Source organism: Primulina tabacum, chromosome 11 (genome assembly GCF_025594145.1).
Source record: "Primulina tabacum isolate GXHZ01 chromosome 11, ASM2559414v2, whole genome shotgun sequence".
NCBI classification, from domain to species: Eukaryota; Viridiplantae; Streptophyta; class Magnoliopsida; order Lamiales; family Gesneriaceae; genus Primulina; species Primulina tabacum.
Window position 1 is genome coordinate 8,155,278 of NC_134560.1, and position 17,870 is coordinate 8,173,147.

General features: G+C 33.5%; 2 protein-coding genes across 45 annotated transcripts; one reads left to right on the forward strand and one right to left on the reverse strand.

The window, feature by feature from the left end:
- On the forward strand, positions 1 to 4,119 carry LOC142518080 (putative non-intrinsic ABC protein 5). Of its 44 annotated transcripts, none has more exons than XM_075620716.1 (11): positions 1 to 227; positions 490 to 1,062; positions 1,180 to 1,524; positions 1,635 to 1,729; positions 1,796 to 2,341; positions 2,479 to 2,799; positions 2,972 to 2,996; positions 3,159 to 3,311; positions 3,579 to 3,623; positions 3,714 to 3,783; positions 3,881 to 4,064. In XM_075620716.1, the coding sequence occupies exons 6-10, from the start codon at positions 2,629 to 2,631 to the stop codon at positions 3,722 to 3,724; spliced, it is 405 nt and encodes a 134-aa protein (XP_075476831.1). In that variant the 5' UTR covers positions 1 to 227; positions 490 to 1,062; positions 1,180 to 1,524; positions 1,635 to 1,729; positions 1,796 to 2,341; positions 2,479 to 2,628; the 3' UTR covers positions 3,725 to 3,783; positions 3,881 to 4,064. The 44 variants fall into 44 exon arrangements, 39 of the variants coding, with proteins under 39 accessions (XP_075476831.1, XP_075476839.1, XP_075476840.1 ...); XM_075620724.1 differs by having other exon boundaries at positions 2,136 to 2,341; XM_075620725.1 differs by having other exon boundaries at positions 2,145 to 2,341.
- Positions 4,120 to 8,851: 4,732 nt separating this feature from the next.
- Positions 8,852 to 17,584, reverse strand: LOC142518983 (pleiotropic drug resistance protein 3-like). Its single transcript, XM_075621856.1, has 24 exons — positions 16,503 to 17,584; positions 16,289 to 16,412; positions 15,722 to 15,807; positions 15,193 to 15,277; positions 14,915 to 15,074; positions 14,732 to 14,808; positions 14,503 to 14,556; positions 14,317 to 14,407; positions 13,723 to 14,024; positions 13,362 to 13,643; positions 12,945 to 13,258; positions 12,683 to 12,843; positions 12,496 to 12,599; positions 12,039 to 12,192; positions 11,829 to 11,963; positions 11,673 to 11,746; positions 11,265 to 11,597; positions 10,882 to 11,172; positions 10,718 to 10,801; positions 10,487 to 10,620; positions 10,137 to 10,364; positions 9,854 to 10,025; positions 9,434 to 9,688; positions 8,852 to 9,330 (listed from the first exon to the last, which is right to left on the reverse strand). Exons 1-24 carry the CDS (start codon positions 16,874 to 16,876, stop codon positions 9,064 to 9,066), a joined length of 4,341 nt encoding a protein of 1,446 aa, XP_075477971.1. The 5' UTR covers positions 16,877 to 17,584; the 3' UTR covers positions 8,852 to 9,063.
- Between the last annotated feature and the right edge of the window lie 286 nt (positions 17,585 to 17,870).

Consider the following 17,870-nt stretch of genomic DNA (forward strand, 5'->3'; position numbering starts at 1 on the left):
GGAGAAAGGGAAAAAGAAAGAGAACCAAATCCCCAAACCCGTTTCCTCCTCCCCTTCTTCCATAATCTTCCTTGTCGCCATCGTTCACCACCGGAAATGGGTCCCTCACCTAGACCATGATGTGTAGCTTTCAATTAAGCTTTGAATCGTAGAAATCGAACCCTGAATCGCGCGAATGGAGGTGTTGTTCGTGACATGTTTCTGCGCGCGAATTCTTTCCGGCTTCGGTGAGTTTCTTGGCTTCGTTTTTGGTCGATTCTTGGTATATTGCTTAGGTTTAAGGGCTTCAAAAATGGATCTTTCCACGCTCTTCCATCTCTCCGCATTCATGGTTCGTTTCGCTTTCACCATTTCTTCGGTGAAAATGGATTTCTCCATTGTTCAACTATGATTATGTGCTTGTGGTGTTGCTTCTGATAATTTTTTCTCTCAAATTCATCTACTTTTTGTTTGTTTATTGCGTATTTTGTCTTTGTGAGGAATTAATAGGGGTTCACGAAGTCACTCGCGATGACCGTGTTATCGGAGATAGGAGACAAGACGTTTGTTGCAGCTGTTCTATGTATTTACATAAGCATGCCTTGGATTTTTTTAGAATGAGAGTGTTGGTAAATAATTCTTACAAGAGCTCAAGGTTTTGTTGTTTCCTTGCTAAAAATTTGTATTCTTTTGTGTGTATGTTTTCCACAATCAAGCACGTCTGTGAAGTACTTTATGACTTTGGTGGTGAAGATTTCTTTCTGGGGATTCCTGAGACCTCTTTAGAAGAAGGCAACCAAAAAGAAGAGTAACCGAAAGACAATACAGTTAGAAATGGAATCTTGGGATATAAAATCTGCTCTTTCTCGGTCATTACATAGAATTTTCTATTACATTTCTCTTTTCACTCCAGCTACATTGTGTTAAGTTATCATTTAATCAATCAGGTGATTACGTAGGTATGTGGAGTATAATGGTATGTATTTTGTTTTAACTGGTTGTCTTTTATTTAGTCTGTGGGTGGATTTAAGGAATGCTAATTTGCAAGCAAAGGCAAACATGAAGAAAGCTGCTCAACAAGAGGTAAAGAGTTTATGCATTTATGTATAAAGTTGTTCAAGTAATTTTCTTATCATTTTACTATTCAGTTATGGACGTGAGCTGTTGCTGTTTTTACTTGTAAGTTGATATTCCTTGTAGGTCTTTTCAAACTGTTGTGAAATGCTGTATTGTTAAAGGGTGCGGTCAAAAGACGACAATGGTTTTTTACCGTTGTCGTTGGGCGTTTTTCTTGTAGTGTTTGTGGGAGAAAGAAGACTTTTATTCACAGAAGAAAATGCTCTGTACAATGTGAAGACCTTTTATGAAGAATACATAGAAAATATGTGTCTTTATTTTCTTTTATACTTGTTGTTTTTAACCAACAACTAACTGCCACCTAACTCTTCAACCTTCTTTCCTTTATCACCTACTTCAGCCTAGTCAAAAGATTAAGTCATCAACTCAACAATTTACAAATCTGACCACTTATAATGTAATTTTCTGGTACAAATTTCCTTGGCCTTTGTTTCTATATTCTCAGATTACCATGGTTTCTTATTTTCAATTACAGGTTTCTGTTCATGTAATTTTTTCCTTTTATTATATTGGTTTAGATAAAAAAAGGCAGGTTCTTTGGCTGCGTTCTCGGTTGTTCTCTGTTGGATTGGTAGCAGTGCTCTTGCTCATAGCATTGGGTTCTCTTTGGCTTGTAAGTGTTTTTTTTTTCGTTTTATGACGTTATGATGTTTAGATTTTGTGTATGACTCTTGCTCAGACTAATGGAAGGTTTCGAGGAGTTTTCACAAGAGCATAAGTTCATGGAGAGATCGACATCGGCACATTATTCAGTTAATAAATTATCCTTTTAAAAGAGGCAATAACAGAACTAAATATTTGTATATTGAATTTTCTGTATGTCCACCTTTTGTGTTTTGTGTGCTTTTTATTGTGGATATTTTGTGAAAAATCTTGCTAAAAACTAGGGATATTTATGGATTATTGTATTTGTATTTTCAACAATAGTTAAGATATTTTATCTGGTTCATTGTGGTATATATCTTGTTCGATATTTTACTCTCCACATACACATATTATATATTTGTTTGCTGAACTAGTTTAAGTAGATTGTGGAGGAGAGATTGCTGTAGAGGTCGAAAACGGGTTGTTTAACTGGGAGGATAACAGTGAGAAAGAGATAGTTAAGAACTTAAATTTTGAGATCAGAAAAGGGGAGCTTGCTGCAATTGTTGGTACTGTGGGATCAGGGAAGTCTTCCCTTCTGGCGGCAATTCTTGGCGAGATGAAAAAACTATTAGGAAAGGTGCAATGTTCAAATCTCATGTTTAGTGGATACCATTTTCAATCTTTTGAGGATCCTATTTTTCAACTTATACCTCAATTTCATCGAATGTATCAGACTCTTATGAACTTGATCTAACTTGTTTTTCTGCATCACAGATCAGAGTATGTGGTTCCACAGCCTATGTCGCTCAAACATCATGGATCCAAAGTGGGACAGTACAAGAAAACATATTATTTGGCTTACCTATTAATGGAAAGAGATAAAAGGAAACTATCAGGGTGTGCTGCTTGGAGAAAGACTTGGAAATGATGGAGTTTGGAGACCAAACTGAAATTGGAGAACGTGGTATCAATTTTAGTGGTGGCCAGAAACAACGAATTCAACTTGCAAGAGCTGTTTATCAAGATTGTGATATTTATTTAATTTATGATGTGTTTAGTGCTGTTGATGCTCACAGTGGATCAGACATATTCAAGGTGCAAATTGCTTATCTTATCGAGAAGAATCGACTATACTCATTATTTTTTAATGTCATGCAATTTTTAGATTATTGTTCCTCTATATTTTGGGAATTTCTTTCACAAATGAATAATGTATCGAAATGTTTTTTATTACAAGAAATCAAAACATTTTATTGTTCTTTCGCAGGAATGTGTGAGAGGAACCCTTAGAGGTAAGACCATTATACTTATGACCCACTAGTTGGACTTCTTGAATAATGTTGATCAAATTTTGATATGTATGAAACCCTTTGATTTCCGAAATCTTAATTGCATCAATTTTCGAGTTTCAAATCGGATATAAAGTGTACTCAACGATGACATCTTCAATCCAGGTCATGAGAGACGGATGATTGTTCAATCTGGAAAATACAATGACCTCCTGAAAATGGACATGGATTTCAAAGCTTTGGTAACAGCCCATGAGTCATCGATGGAACTTGTAGAGGTGGAGACAATCATTTTTTATTTGAATATACGTCAGATGGGTAAATGGTTTTTCTTTTGTTTATTTTGATATTATTTATTATTTGATGTGGCATAATGAGTTGGAGTTTGCTTTTTTGTAAGCTATGTTTTGTGTGAGTTTTTAATTATCTCGAGTTAGCCATTTATTGATTTAGATAATATATTTTGGTTAAGAATATATATTACACGTATAATCGATGTTTTATTATATATTGTGTGAAATACAAGTTCTAGTTGTCCTAAAACGAGAAGAGAGATTGATTAGGCCATAGGATCTTTTACAAAAGGTTGGGGATACACTTGGAGGAATGATAGCTTGGTCTTGTCATTTGGTATGATATTCAACTTTTCAATTAAGTAGTATTTATTGTTATGTCCGTCATGTTAGTATCTTTTTAAACCAATATCAATTATATTTGCAGTTGACAGTTAATGAGGAAGATTTCTACTAGATGCATTTGGATAAATAATAATTTTTCAGTTTATCATTTGGTATGATATTCACTAGTTTGAATTAAATTTTAATCTCTTTATTTTGAGCTTCTTTAATTTTATTTCATTCATACAAATATATGAATTTTTATTGTAGGTGACAAGAATATTGGATTTTGATTAAGATGAGATGGTTGAAGAATGAAGATGCGTCACAAGTTTGGTTATGTTTTGCTTTACAAGACTTAATTGTTTACTTGTTCTTAAACTAAATACTTTGGTACATTTGTTGGGGTATAGATGTTTTTCAAGTTAAAAAAATTTGTCAGTCTTATACATCAATTATTGTAAAATTAATGACAATTATTGATTAGCAATTTAATTTCTATTTTAAAATTTTGTATTTGTATTTATGTTAATTTGTTATATCCTTGAATATTATATCATGAAAATATTGAAAATCGATGACATTTCATAAAATATGACATTTTTTATGTCACAATAGAACATTAAATCATGTACACAAAAAATATCATTGTAAAACTCATATGAAGACATTTCAAAAAGTCATTATAAATAATTATTAATGACAATTTTCAATGTTTTTATATACTAGTATATAAGACATTTGCAAGTGTCACTACAGATTACATAATGAGACATTTTAAATTAACTTTATAACCTATCATTATTGACATTTTTTATTGTCATTATAAATAACATACATGACACTTTTGGTTGTTATTATAAATTATTTTAACTGACATATAAATTTGTCATTATTACTATAATAACAAGACATGTATAAATGTCTTTAAAACATGAGTTTTCATGAGATTTAAAATTGTCATTATATGAATAATTAGTAACACATATGAAGTTGTCATTAACATCTTATAATGACATTAAAAAATGTCAAGAAGTTTAAGACGACATTGGAATAGATGACATTTATTGGAGATGTCACTAAAACTTAAATGTCACTAAATATTGAATATGATGACATTTATGAATGTCACCATATGTGTAATGCCCGGAAATTTAATCCTAGTAATCTGTAATTATTGATTTATAATTTGATATGATTATGAAAGGATTAACCGAGACACGATTTGAAGTAACGTGTGAAAATGTATGTGCGAGGACAGTACCATCGGCGCACATGCGCGACATGAGACGCGCACATGCGCGAATTGGACAGAAGGTCTCGCGCATATGCGCGACAGGAAGGCGCGCATATGCGCGAGCTGTGTGAAGGTTCAATCACAACTCCAGAGAGTCTCGCGCATATGCGCGGAAGGTGTCGCGCATATGCGCGAGCTGCCGAGAGGAAATGTGCGAAGACCAGAAGGTCTCGCGCATATGCGCCGATTTAGGTCGCGCATATGCGCGAGACGTGTTGCATGTAGGATTGGCCATTTGCTTTACATGCGTGAATGCAATATATATATATGTAACAAAGCTTCGTTCCTCCTTCATTATTTCCGAGAAAAGAGTCGAGAAAAGTCTCTGTGAAGTTATAGAAAATCCTTACGCCTTTTGTGCAAAATCCGTCCGTCTGATTTTGAATCCGACTTCGGTACCGAGTTTCTAGCAACGTAGGCTACAACTGGACGTAAGTTTTACTACGTTTTGACATGTTTTGAAATTATGATGTTGCTGGAATTGAATACACGTCATATATGATGTTCTTGACATGTTAGACATCATAGAATCGAGGTCATATTAAGAAACAGACTGATTATGGAATTGTTATGATTTTCTGATTGATTTGAAATCGGACAGATTTGGATTATGGATGGATTACAAATTGTATCGGATATGAGTTATGATTTGTAATTGATGTCTGTTGATATGGTATTGACGGGGATACTGAGATTGTGCCGTTATGCTGTTATTTGAATTAAATCCGGATTAATCAGATTCAGTGTTGAATTGAGAATGGAATATTGATATTATGATTCTCAATATGTCGTTTCAGATTTACAGAGACAGTCTTGAGTTCGGAATTGATATTGCTTCAGACCGAGACTACAAACGAAAGGTATAAGTCAATGTGGTATCGGAAGATCGACTTAAGTCGGTTTAGAGTTGAGTTTCCCTAAATCACATACTTTACTTTATTGCATTGATATTTGCATTGATTTGATTGATGTACTTGTTCTCTTGATTTATAGATAGCAGGTATTAGACGAGTAATCTTGTGACAGAAGTGCCTGATAGTGGCGTGATCGCCACGGGCACATTGCACGATGTCACAAGATAGTGTATGGACGATAGTGCCAAAGTCTGTTTCCAGATGATTGGCTATCGATGTGGATAGAATTTGGGTTTTTTCTATTACTGTTGATCGATGTCGTATCGGTGTGGATAGAATTGGAGCTTCTTCTATTACTGGTGATCGATATTATATCGGTGTTGATAGAATTAGAGTTCTTCTATTACTGGCTATCGATACCATATCGGTGTGGATAGAATCAGACCTTTTTCTATTTCTGGTGATCGATACCTTATCGACGTGGATAGACCTGGAGTCTTTTCTATTACTGTTGGTCGATATAGGAATGCCAACTTCTGGAAACCGGGATCCCTAGACTAGGATTGAGTATAGTCTAAATTGTGTAGCTACGAGTATTGTCGACAGTTTGATATTAGTTATGTTTCAGATTTTGATACATATTGCTGTTACCTGCTACATGCTTTATATTTGTTTATATGATTGCATGTTTCGTTGATTTATACTGGGATTATATTCTCACCGGAATTATCCGGCTGTTGTCTTGTCTGTATGTGTACATGACAACAGGTGGGACAGGTTCATGGTCACGGAGATAAAGAGAGAGATCGTGATTAGAGTGGCGGCTCCGGACTTGGATTAGAGATAGGGTTGGACACTTGATATTAGCTGTTAAACCTTAATTAAATAAATGTATGTGGTACAGAATTGGTACTTTTATATACTGAGATGTATATATGTTTTTATGTCACTACGTTCCGCATTATTTTAAAAAAAAAATTTTAGATCCTGTTTATTATAATTGATTAATTAGTCCCAATAATGATTAAGAACATGATTAGCGTGCGGGCCCCCACAATATGCATTTTTTCTTGTAGTGTTATATTGAGTAACTTATGCTTTGTTTGAAAATTGAACTTTATTCATGAATATTTAAGACTGTTATTAATTATGTGTCTTTAACATACATATAATCTGTCATATTTCATTTTTTGTGTGGTTTTAATCTTCAAATGCTAGCAACTATAATTCGTAAAACATATAATCTATAATACTCCACACGTCTATCTATGCTGCAATAAATTCATAATAGTGGTAATTCAAAGAATCATCACAATGAGAAAATATCAAAATAAACAAATTAATTAATCGATACTTTTTTATATACTAGCAATAAGCACGTGCGATGCATGTAAATATTAATTATTAATAAAAATATTTTTTTTAAAAAAATATAATTTGAATAGTTTTTTTATTTATCTGAGTTTATTAGACGAATAAACTAATTAAAACTATATAGAAGTTACATTTTATTCTTGAAGTAATATAAATTACTACAATCAATGTATATTATAGTGATAATTCATTAGCAGTTGTTAAACTATTAATTATATATTATGTTGAATAATTAGGCTACTAATTAATTATATATTAGGTGGAATAAATAAAAAAATTTGATATTTCATTTTTACACTTACAAAAAGTAGAAATTTACACATATATTTTTATTGAATTTTTGGATTTGTATTGATGATGATGCCATTTTTATCTTTTGACAATTGAAAAACATGGCCAATGAACTACATTTTTGTACATATATAAATAAAAAAAAATATTTTTAGTATCAAACATATATTCATTTTTAATGAATAGATTTCTCATAAATTGTGTAGAAAATTTCCATGCAATTAATCTAACACACAATTTAAGGGGATAGTAGAAAATTAACAATGAAAAACTTTATTATTCTTTTTACATTTTTATAAGTATAATATTTAAATATATATTCTTTTAATATTTTAATGCATTTTTTAAATTAAAAAATCTATTTTTTTAATATTTTTTCTAAGAATTATGTATCAAGAAAATGTTATTTCTCTAATGTATTTTTATCATCAAATATCTATTCAATTTTGATGTAACATTATTTTCAAAATTTCTTATGTTGCAAATTTCTATTAAAAATAAAAACAATTTTATGATCATCATGTATTTAATGATTGTGTAGAAAATTTTCATGCAATTAATTTAACAACACGCATTTTATGGGAATAATAGAAAATTTACAATGAAAAACTTTGTTATTCTTTGCAATTAATCTTACAACACGCAATTTATGAGAATAATAGAAAATTTATGATGAAAAACTTTGTTATTCTGTATACACTTTTATAAGTATAATAGTTATATATATATTCTTTTAATATTTTTAATGAAAAATATGTTTTTTTTATTAAAAAATCTATTTTTTAATATTTTTCTAAGAATTATGTATGAAGAAAATATTATTTCTCAAAATTTCTAATGCCCATGCAATTAATACAAAAAATACTTGTCCCTAAATTTTATATATTTTTCCACTAATGCCCATGCAATTAATACAAATAATGCATATGTAAATAAATAATCAATATATTACAAATTTAATATTTCAAAGTTGTCCCTAAATTTTATATACTTTTTCCACCAATGTCCATTCAATTAATACAAACAATACACAATATTTGGACAATATAATAAAATTATAATGCAAAAGCTTTGCCACTCATCCATACTTTTATAGGTATATATATATATATATATATATATATATATATATATATATATATATATATATATATATAAAAGTGATATAAATGTTAGATCTTCTAAAGTTAATTTCGATAATCAATGAATAGACACAATTACAAAGATATATATGAATTTAAATTCTTTGGTAAATTTTAGTTATTTTACCTAGTTTTGTTCAATTGAATATTGAAAAAACTGAAAGCAAGATAATTAAATTCCTTAAAAAAACATCATTCGCACAGAAACTCAATGTGACCTGCCGCTGTAAAATAAATACAAAACGAAAGGGAGTGAATTGAAGTTGAGTCCAAGGAGAAAAAAATATTTAATTATTCAAATCAAACTTTGCTTACTAATATTCTATGTATACTAAAGTACACATGCACAAGATTGGATTGTTCAAAACAACAACCACCAAAAAAAAAAAAAACAAACAAGAAAGAAGAGAGAAAATAATCTGATAATTCGGCAACGCATTTAACAAAACCCAAAACAAGATCAATGGACAATGAAATTCAAATGTTTACAAGTGCTTATCTCCTTTGAAAGTTCAAGTTTTCGATGCAAACTGCGAACAGAGAAGCAAAGGCAATGGGGTACAGCATCAGAAGAACACCAACAAGAGGCAACATATCATGGTGATATCCAAAATAATCTCTCAAAAAATCTTCAATTCTTTTGTTTTCACCAAACACAACAATTTGCTTCCCTATATCTCCGAACTGTGAATTCAGCATCCCATTTAAAGTCCAAGAAGTTGGAACCACATAATAAAACCATACCCACCACTTGGGAATTTGCTGGAAATCAAGAACATAGTTCATCAATATATATCAAAGTTAAATATATAGATATCACCAGCAAAAGGAATTGGTTTAAATATTCTATATATGTAATACTTACAGGTCGGGGAATGAGGAATCCAGAGAACAGATTTAGAAATGTGTAAAAGGCTGACTGTGAAATGGCAGCTACTGGAAAGCTTGGAGTTATCGAAATCAGCAGCATTCCGAGGTAAGTGAAGTACAAAAGTGAACAGAACATGGAGTAGAAATACCAGAAGATCTTGTATGCTGACTGATAGTATCCGATCATTGGATATGTGATTGCAGTGAATGCTATTGCTTGAGCAAACAGATATGGAATCTCGATTATGACCTGCAAAATCAAGAAGCCCGCTCTTGAGAGAGCCTAGAGATATTTGATCATCCATCGACATATAATCATTACTCTTCATATACGGGAAAAGATAGTTTTTTTTCTCAATCTTCTCCATTTATGACCAAGAAATTACAGTAAGTGATGCAGCAGAATGGGGCATACCTGAGCTGCTGAATAAGCCCATGAAGCATACATCCCTGCAAATCTTTCTCTGTAGAGAACATTTCGCTCTGTGCTGACATATGGTAGGACGGATGCAGAATTGTTTATTCCACAGAAGAGCGTCGAGCTATACATTGAACCAAGCAGAGTGAATAGACTCTGCTGATTATGTCTATTGAAAACCGGTCAAAAGAAACATACATAAGAGTTTGGAACATAAAGAGTACTCCAAGGATTAACTGGTGAAATAGTGAGAATTATATAATTCAAGATGCTTTCTTACATTTTCTTGCCTTGACCCCAGAAAAGGACACCAAAAAGGAAAGACGCAAAAAGCATATGCAAGGAGCGCATCAAATTGTAGGAAGGGCTTCTCCAGTAAGACCAGTGCTGCTTCCACAGACAAGCTTTGAATTGTTGCCAACCATTTTGGGAATAGGTGGTAGGGAAATGCAAATCTTTTGATCCCGAAGGTGGCAAGCTAAGCTTTCTCACAAGCTCTTTGTTTTCCCTTTAAATTAAAAATCACTTCCATTAGATACAGCAATGGAATATATCAAATGGTCCATTTCAGCTGGCCATGTAAGGAATCAAGTTCACAGAAAAAGTATTTTGTCCAACTTGTTAACTTACTCGTGCAAAGCAGAACTCTCGTAAATCTGTGCAAAGTCTACTCCAAGTTCAGCTTCTGAAGAAGTTGACGTGACCTCCAACATCCACGTGGCCGGATTGTAGTTATCTCTTATTTTTGGGACACCAGAGATGCACTACATATTTAAATCCGGAAAAAAGTATAAGCTCTAGCCTGCAATAGAAAGCACATATATACTAGATATTTGAGAAACAAAAAAAAGGTCATCCTACCTCAAAATACTCTATCACTTTGCAGGAGTGCTGGCCTAAGGGTCCACAATATATCATGCGACCTCCAGCTTTCAGAAGTACCAACTGTAGGCACAAAGTGATAACATCCGTCATTCAAAAAGTAATTTAAGGCTATAAAAAATGAAATTTAGTGCCAAATTTACCTCATCAAATGCTTCAAATATGTTGATGCTTGGTTGATGAATGGTGCAGACAATTGTTCTCCCAGTATTTGCCACATTCTTTACTGCCCGCATGACGATTGCTGCTGATCTGGCATCGAGTCCGGTTGTTGGCTCGTCCATAAAGATTATTGAGGGGTTCGCTACAAGTTCCACAGCTATAGTCAACCGCTTCCGTTGCTCAGTTGACAAACCAGTAACACCAGGAGTACCCACTAATGCATCTTTTATTCCATCAAGCTCAATGGTTTCAAGGACTTCTTTAACAAATTCCTACAAGAATACCAAACAAAAACGAATAATATTATTGCAAATTGGAATAAGAATTAGATAGAAATTTGATGATTGAGTATATAGGATCTTACATATTTTGTCTTTGGATTGACATTGGATTGAAGGCGTAGCCAAGCTGAAAAAACCACTGATTCTTCCACTGTAATTTGTGGAGAATGTATGTCAGTTTGCTCACAGTAACCTGAAATCCTAGCGAATGTCCTTTGATTTTTTGGATAACCCCCAATTCTTATTTCTCCTTCCACAATGCCAACAGTTTTCCTACCAGAAAGTACATCAAGAAGGGTTGTTTTCCCAGCACCACTTACACCCATGAGAGCAGTAAGAATACCAGGTCTAAATGCCCCGGTTATATCACATAAAAGTTGACGCTTTTTCTGATTGTAACCATGGTCCTTCATGGCCTGAAAAGGAAAGTATTCAACAAACTACACCAAATAATTGATCTTTGGGTTTAGAAATAGATAATGTGTCTTTACCATTGGTGTTTCAATGTAGTATTGAACGTCTTGGAAAGATATAGACAGGGGTTCAAAAGGTAAAACCATTTTTTCTGCAACAAAAAAGTAACATACTATTCAATTATGGAACCAAATGTCAAATTGTTTCTGGGACAGAGAGATGTAAGATATAACCTTTATGCAATTTTGTGCTAGTTGTTGGAGGAGGATCTCGCAGTTTTTCTTCTTCTCGCATTTTGTTCTTGGATTCTTTACTTCCATGTAATTGAGTGAGTGTTTCACTTGAAATGATGACACGAGAACCAGACGCTGATACGATTTTAACAAAAATTATTTGATTGTTCTTTTACAATCATAAGGACGGAACTACAGTGATGTTCTTACATTTTAAGAAACTCAAGGCCAATACGAACCCAATGTTGAAGAGCACTGTCAGTCCAAACAAGGCACCTATTGATATCCAAAAAAAATATCCTCCGAAATTTAGCCCACGGTTTTCAAGTGTCTGATGTCCCAATGTGGTATATCCTGATAGCTCCTTTACACAAATGGTGTATCATAAGAAATACAAAAATAATGTCCCAAAAAACTTATCTAAGAATCAACCAAAGCAACTGAGATAGATCTGTCACTGAATGCTTGTGAGAACTTGTGAGTTGTGAAATAAAAAATATCACATTTTATTTTATAACATAGCTTAGCAAATTTCCAGATCCTTAAAACGGGCATATCAATATTCATTTTAAATATCAGAAAAATAGCAAAATAAAACAAATACAAAGGACACTGTCAACACTATCATTATTTGTGTGAAAGAGATGCATGATTATTATGTGCTAACCTTTTGCCATCTTGGTGCTAAAAACTCATTTATCGAAAGGCCTATCTCTCCGTAGGATAATGGAGAAATCCAAAATGCCCATTTTAACCAAGACGGCATGGATGCTGCAAAGAAGGTTAGTTCTGGAGGTAAGGTACACCTTCATAAAGTACAAGGAATCTAATCTAATTAAAAAAAAATTACCGACGTCTTGGAATCAAAAAGCCACTGAATAGCATCACGAATACTATCGCCAAACTACCAGCTGTTGTAGATGCGACCATAGTACGAAAAATTGATGCCAAGAAGCGGAACATAGAGATTGAGGCCATGTGGACAGCGCATATCATCAGCATGTGGCTAAAAAACCTGGAAAAGAAATTATTAATGTTTTGGAACATAGGACGAAATGCAATCTATTAAACTAAAAAGAAGCATATGAAGCATTCACTATGCTTTGGTCCACCAACCTCCCAGGCTCTGGGCTATACCCAATGACGTAATAAGTAAGAGAAGTCCATGCTAAAGCTGACAACAATGAGAGAGGAATCTTGAGAATGGTAGCTGGAACTGCATATGCCCAAGCAGGGTAGAAACGTAAATCTCTCTGTTTGTAGAAAACTGCAAGCCTTGAAACGGTCATCGAGAGCTCCGGCATTCCATCAATAAGAACAACTATCAGAGAATAAAATATTGCTCCCAAGTAGTTATTTGCATGAACGAGATCAATGCCCATCTGTGTCCTCAAGAATACAGTCATTGATACAGATGCTATGATGACAAGCTGTAAAAGTATGTTACTGAGCATACACGTTAGAATTCTCAAGGGAAAAAATTGCATATTGAACTCGAAAGGATTGAGGAAGTTAAAATATAATTGTGCTAACCTGAACAATTTTGAATATGTAAACAAAAGAATTTCTTTTCATGAGAAGAAGTTCTCTTGACATACAAGATCTAAAGAGAGTCCATTTCGGCAAAGAATACCCACTAAAACTAATTGCATTCTTGTGGCTCTTCGACTTGTCAAATGGAATGGAGAGTTCTACATTAAGCTTCTTTCCTTGCGGAGACTCCTTAAATTTCCTTGAAAATGTATCAATAGAAACATAACTGTAAGGTTTTTGAGTTTCATGCCAGTATTGTTCTTGATCTTTTCTTGATATAACCTGAAAATAAAAGAACTAGTAAATATTTTGGCTAACAAAACAAGAAATTGATGTTAAAAATACTGTCCGATATACATGCCTCCTGGAGAAAGTCAGCCACTCCTTTTCTTTCAGGACATTGAAACCCACAAGTCCAAAAGAATTCTAAAATATCACTTCGGGGTCCATGATAGGCAATATTCCCTTCTCCCATCAAGATAACATCATCAAAGAGATCAAAGGTTTCTGGTGCCGGCTGAAGAAGTGAAACAAGTATTGTAGCATCTGTGATGTGTGCCAGTTGTTGAAGGAAGCTGACGACCTGATATGTGGTCGAGCTATCCAAACCACTCGAAATTTCATCCATGAATAAAGCTTTTGTCGGCCCAACAATCATCTCACCTACATAACATTGTCTTAGCCTCAGTATGTCATGCGCCAACCCCATTAAGTAAATGAGACTCCACATGATTGATTATGCTAGCAGGTGTTTCACATTCATTCTTGCTTAATGAAATTGTTAATCCAAGATGGTGCAGGAATTAAATTATTTAGCCTTAAAACCTAATCAAAATCTTCCTTGTAACCAATGTCAGATATGTACCATCACTTTTCTTTAAAGTTGCAAGATCTCCTCGTGTTTGGAAGCACAAATGTTTGGTCAAATACTCGTAAGGGACGAGATTGTGGTTACCTGTTGTCAGTCTCTTCTTCTGACCACCAGAAATACCTCTCCTCATTGCATCTCCAAATAGTGTATCAGCACAGATATCAAGACCAAGAATCTGAAATACAATGGAAGAGTTTCGAATCTGTAATCAACCAAATAATCTTTTGCAAGATAACTAAAATTAAGTAGTTACATATGACAAGAAAGTACTTTCAACATGTAGTCTGTTTGAAGATTTGTCTTTTGACCTTCCAAAGAGATTGCCTGCACAGTTAACGACGTTTACAATATAATGACATTAAGGAATGGAAAACAAGTTATTTTTGGAAAGATGATTCATTCACTGAAATTTTTGAAAGCCGTTTCAATTTCTTATTATCTATTAATAATTCTATACAATTACAATTAAGTAAGACAGAATATGAGGCTTCAATATTACCTTCATGTAAGTATCTATATCTGGATCTGGTATGATTTTTGCTTCTTTCTCTCTTCTTGTAAGCTCAGTCATGATTTCTTTTTAATGAGATGGAACATCATACACACAATTGTTATGACAAAATAGTTTCAAAAAAATAATTGTAATTTCTAAAAGTAAAATGACATAAATACATACACACACCTGCTCTGCTACCAATACCCTGACATTGAGATGAAAAATCAAGTGTTTCCCTGACGGTCATTTCCGGGATATGCAGATCATATTGGCTTATATAAGCTGATGTTTTCTGGGCTACAAACTCATCAAATGTGTATCCGTTGTATGAAACCTCACCGGTAACCTGTTGTTTAGAAACAATTAGATCATTACTCAGAGGTCTCAGTAAAAATTATCTTCCTGATTTGAGCTTGTTCTTCGAATACAATTCAGATCTTTATAACTATGCAAAATAGAGGCACCTTTAATGATTTGTCCAAATTTCCTGATAAAGATTTCAATAGTGTAGTCTTCCCACACCCTGGAGGACCAAGTAATAGCGTCAACCTGTAATCATGTAATCACAAAATTCAGAGTCAAATGTATAATATATCCTGGACAACCAAACCAAACAGAACATAAAAGACTGGATGGATAGAGCTCCAATTCCCTCCCTGAATTGATATTGAAGTTAGAATTCAAATGACACTTCCTGTGCCTTACACAAAGACAACATTAAAATTTTCGAAGAAGAATGGAGCTGCTTTAACTTGGTGTCGTTTTAACACAACTTCAAGATAAACTTTTTACAATGGAAGCTGTGAACTACTGTACATTTGTGTTCTCACATACCAGGTAACAAGCGTAATTTCATCGAACAAATTGCACAGAAGAAAATAATGACTCAATTCTTGTAAGGGACGGAGAGACAAAAAACAGTTTAGCATAGAGAATGAAATGAAGTTAAAGAAAACCCATTAAGTCTGGTCATGGAAAGCGTCTACACTGTACCTTCCAGGCTTAATCAAACCACTGACATTGTTAATGATGTTTATATGTGCCTTTTGTGACTGCAAACCAGGAAGCCTGGCGATATCCTGTAAAACAAAAAGAGCATGTATTCAGCATAGGGAAATGCAAATTATTAGGTTGCTTCAAATTCTTAGTATCCATGTAGATTCTTCTTTTGTGTGCATGCCTCAAAAGCTAATAATTAGCAAATGTAGGATCATGATACTCCCGACCCTTGACAATCCAACCCGAAAGAGTACCCATTCCTGGACTACATGTACCCACTTAAAAGAATTCGTGAATTTTATAGTTCAGGCTATGATGTTAACAGACTTCACATTGACACCAGCTCAAAGAAGGTCTACTTTCACTATACCGGCTCTCAAAGAGAGCACCAATGTTAGGTTATCAGTTGTTACATATGTCACAGAAACGTAAATTGTGTTCAACATACAGCAACAAATGTACGAAGAGTAAGCGAAAGATGAAGCCTTCAGTCAGTTCAGTGTCACCAATTTCAACATGTTGATGAACTATTAATTAAAAACAAAACTAAACAAAGCCTACCGATATCATGCTCTTGAAAGAATTCCAAAGAGTAGGGAGGGGCTTTCCATAAACAACTTCACACTCGGCTTCGATACTCAAATTCGTGTATCTCACCTCAATGGTGGGCAGTTTTACACCAACTCTGCAAGAATTAATCCAACAAATCTTATCTAACGAACCCATTAAATCATTGCTAGTTGGCATTCAAGATTTCCAGAAATAAAAAACTTACTTGTCCATTCTTTTTCGAATTTTATGCAGCAATTCGAGATTATCATGCTCAATGTGTTTGATAAGTTTCTCAATGAACACATGCCTTTCCTGGGCACCAAGCTTAGTAACATCGACCACTCTTTTCCCTCTAATCCCATCGCCATGTTCATCATCTTCATCGAACAATGAAGATTTCAATCGTTCAAAAGTAGGCAGCCTGTCGATTTCCTCCCATTGCAACATAGCATCATCGTCCAAATCAAAGTTCCTATCCGAACCCAAGCTCCGAAAACTCGATGCATGACGCCGCAAAGATGCTCTGAAGCTTCTCCCAATCTCCGAGAGCTCATTCCTGAATGATTCAATTTCATCCACTCCAATCAACTGCGCCATTCTCAGCTGAACAAACCAAGTTCCAGCCTTTTTGCAATGTTACTGAACATTAAATAGTGGGCTTCATGTTGTGTTTCATGCCTTTTTCAGACAATGCAGCACGATGAGGTGAGGCCATGCGTCACTCAAGATTTCGATGCATGCCATTAAAAAAATAAAGTTCGACGTTTGAATTTTTAACGTTAAATATGAAATGATCACATCCCACAAATTGTTCTTCAAATTTAAATCATAAATCGAGTCGGCATGGAATTGCCCATTAAACCTTTTTAAAAATATATATTTGGCGGCATTAACTGAGCATTCTTCCCTGCTTTTGTTAGACTGCCAATAACATCTAGTCGTTCAAATCAAACAATCAAAATTGTCTATTAAATAATATTTTTTTTTTCTTTGCAATAATTGAATTAATAATAGAAAATAATCTCACCCAAAAAAAGGGGGAAAAACAAGTTTGATTCAGAATTATCGAAATATATGCCAGAAAGGGTTTTTAATTCATCCCCCTTGATTTGATTGTTTAGTTTGGAACAGACTCAAACCGAATTAAATGATTTGATTCCTCAGTTTGATTAAATTCGAAATTTTATTTATTGACTTTCCAGGTTTGCACATACATTCTTCAGATTGGCTAGTCTATCGATCAAATGTAAATGTCAACTTTCTTGATTTTTTTTAATGATTAAAAGGATGCACGACAACTCACCTGTCATATGAAGAATTCAACAATAAATCATTTATTTAAAAAAGTTTGTGATTTTAAAATAATATTTTAAGTATTTTCTAAGTTTTTAAATAAGGAAGATATTAGAATTATTATTATAATTTCTTGGTCTATATATTATTAAGCATTTTCCCTTCTCAAAATAAGCTTTTTTTTAAATATTTATATTTATATTTCCAATATTATTTTGCTATTAAAAAATATAGCTTTAAAAATCATTAAATCGAATCAATAATAAAATGTCAAATAGGGGAGGAATGACTTAACAGC

Excerpts from the sequence above, each read along its gene's own strand:
- LOC142518080 (XM_075620706.1), top strand. The coding sequence starts at position 176 with ATGGAGGTGTTGTTCGTGACATGTTTCTGCGCGCGAATTCTTTCCGGC. Across the intron at positions 635-992 it reads AATTCTTACAAGAGCTCAAG|TCTGTGGGTGGATTTAAGGA; the intron begins GTTTTGTTGTTT and ends TCTTTTATTTAG. Across the intron at positions 1,730-1,795 it reads CATTGGGTTCTCTTTGGCTT|ACTAATGGAAGGTTTCGAGG; the intron begins GTAAGTGTTTTT and ends ACTCTTGCTCAG.
- LOC142518983 (XM_075621856.1), bottom strand. The coding sequence starts at position 16,876 with ATGGCGCAGTTGATTGGAGTGGATGAAATTGAATCATTCAGGAATGAG. Across the intron at positions 11,964-12,038 it reads GGCCTTGAGTTTCTTAAAAT|CGTCTGGTTCTCGTGTCATC; the intron begins GTAAGAACATCA and ends AAATCGTATCAG. Across the intron at positions 11,747-11,828 it reads TAGCACAAAATTGCATAAAG|AAAAAATGGTTTTACCTTTT; the intron begins GTTATATCTTAC and ends TTTTTGTTGCAG.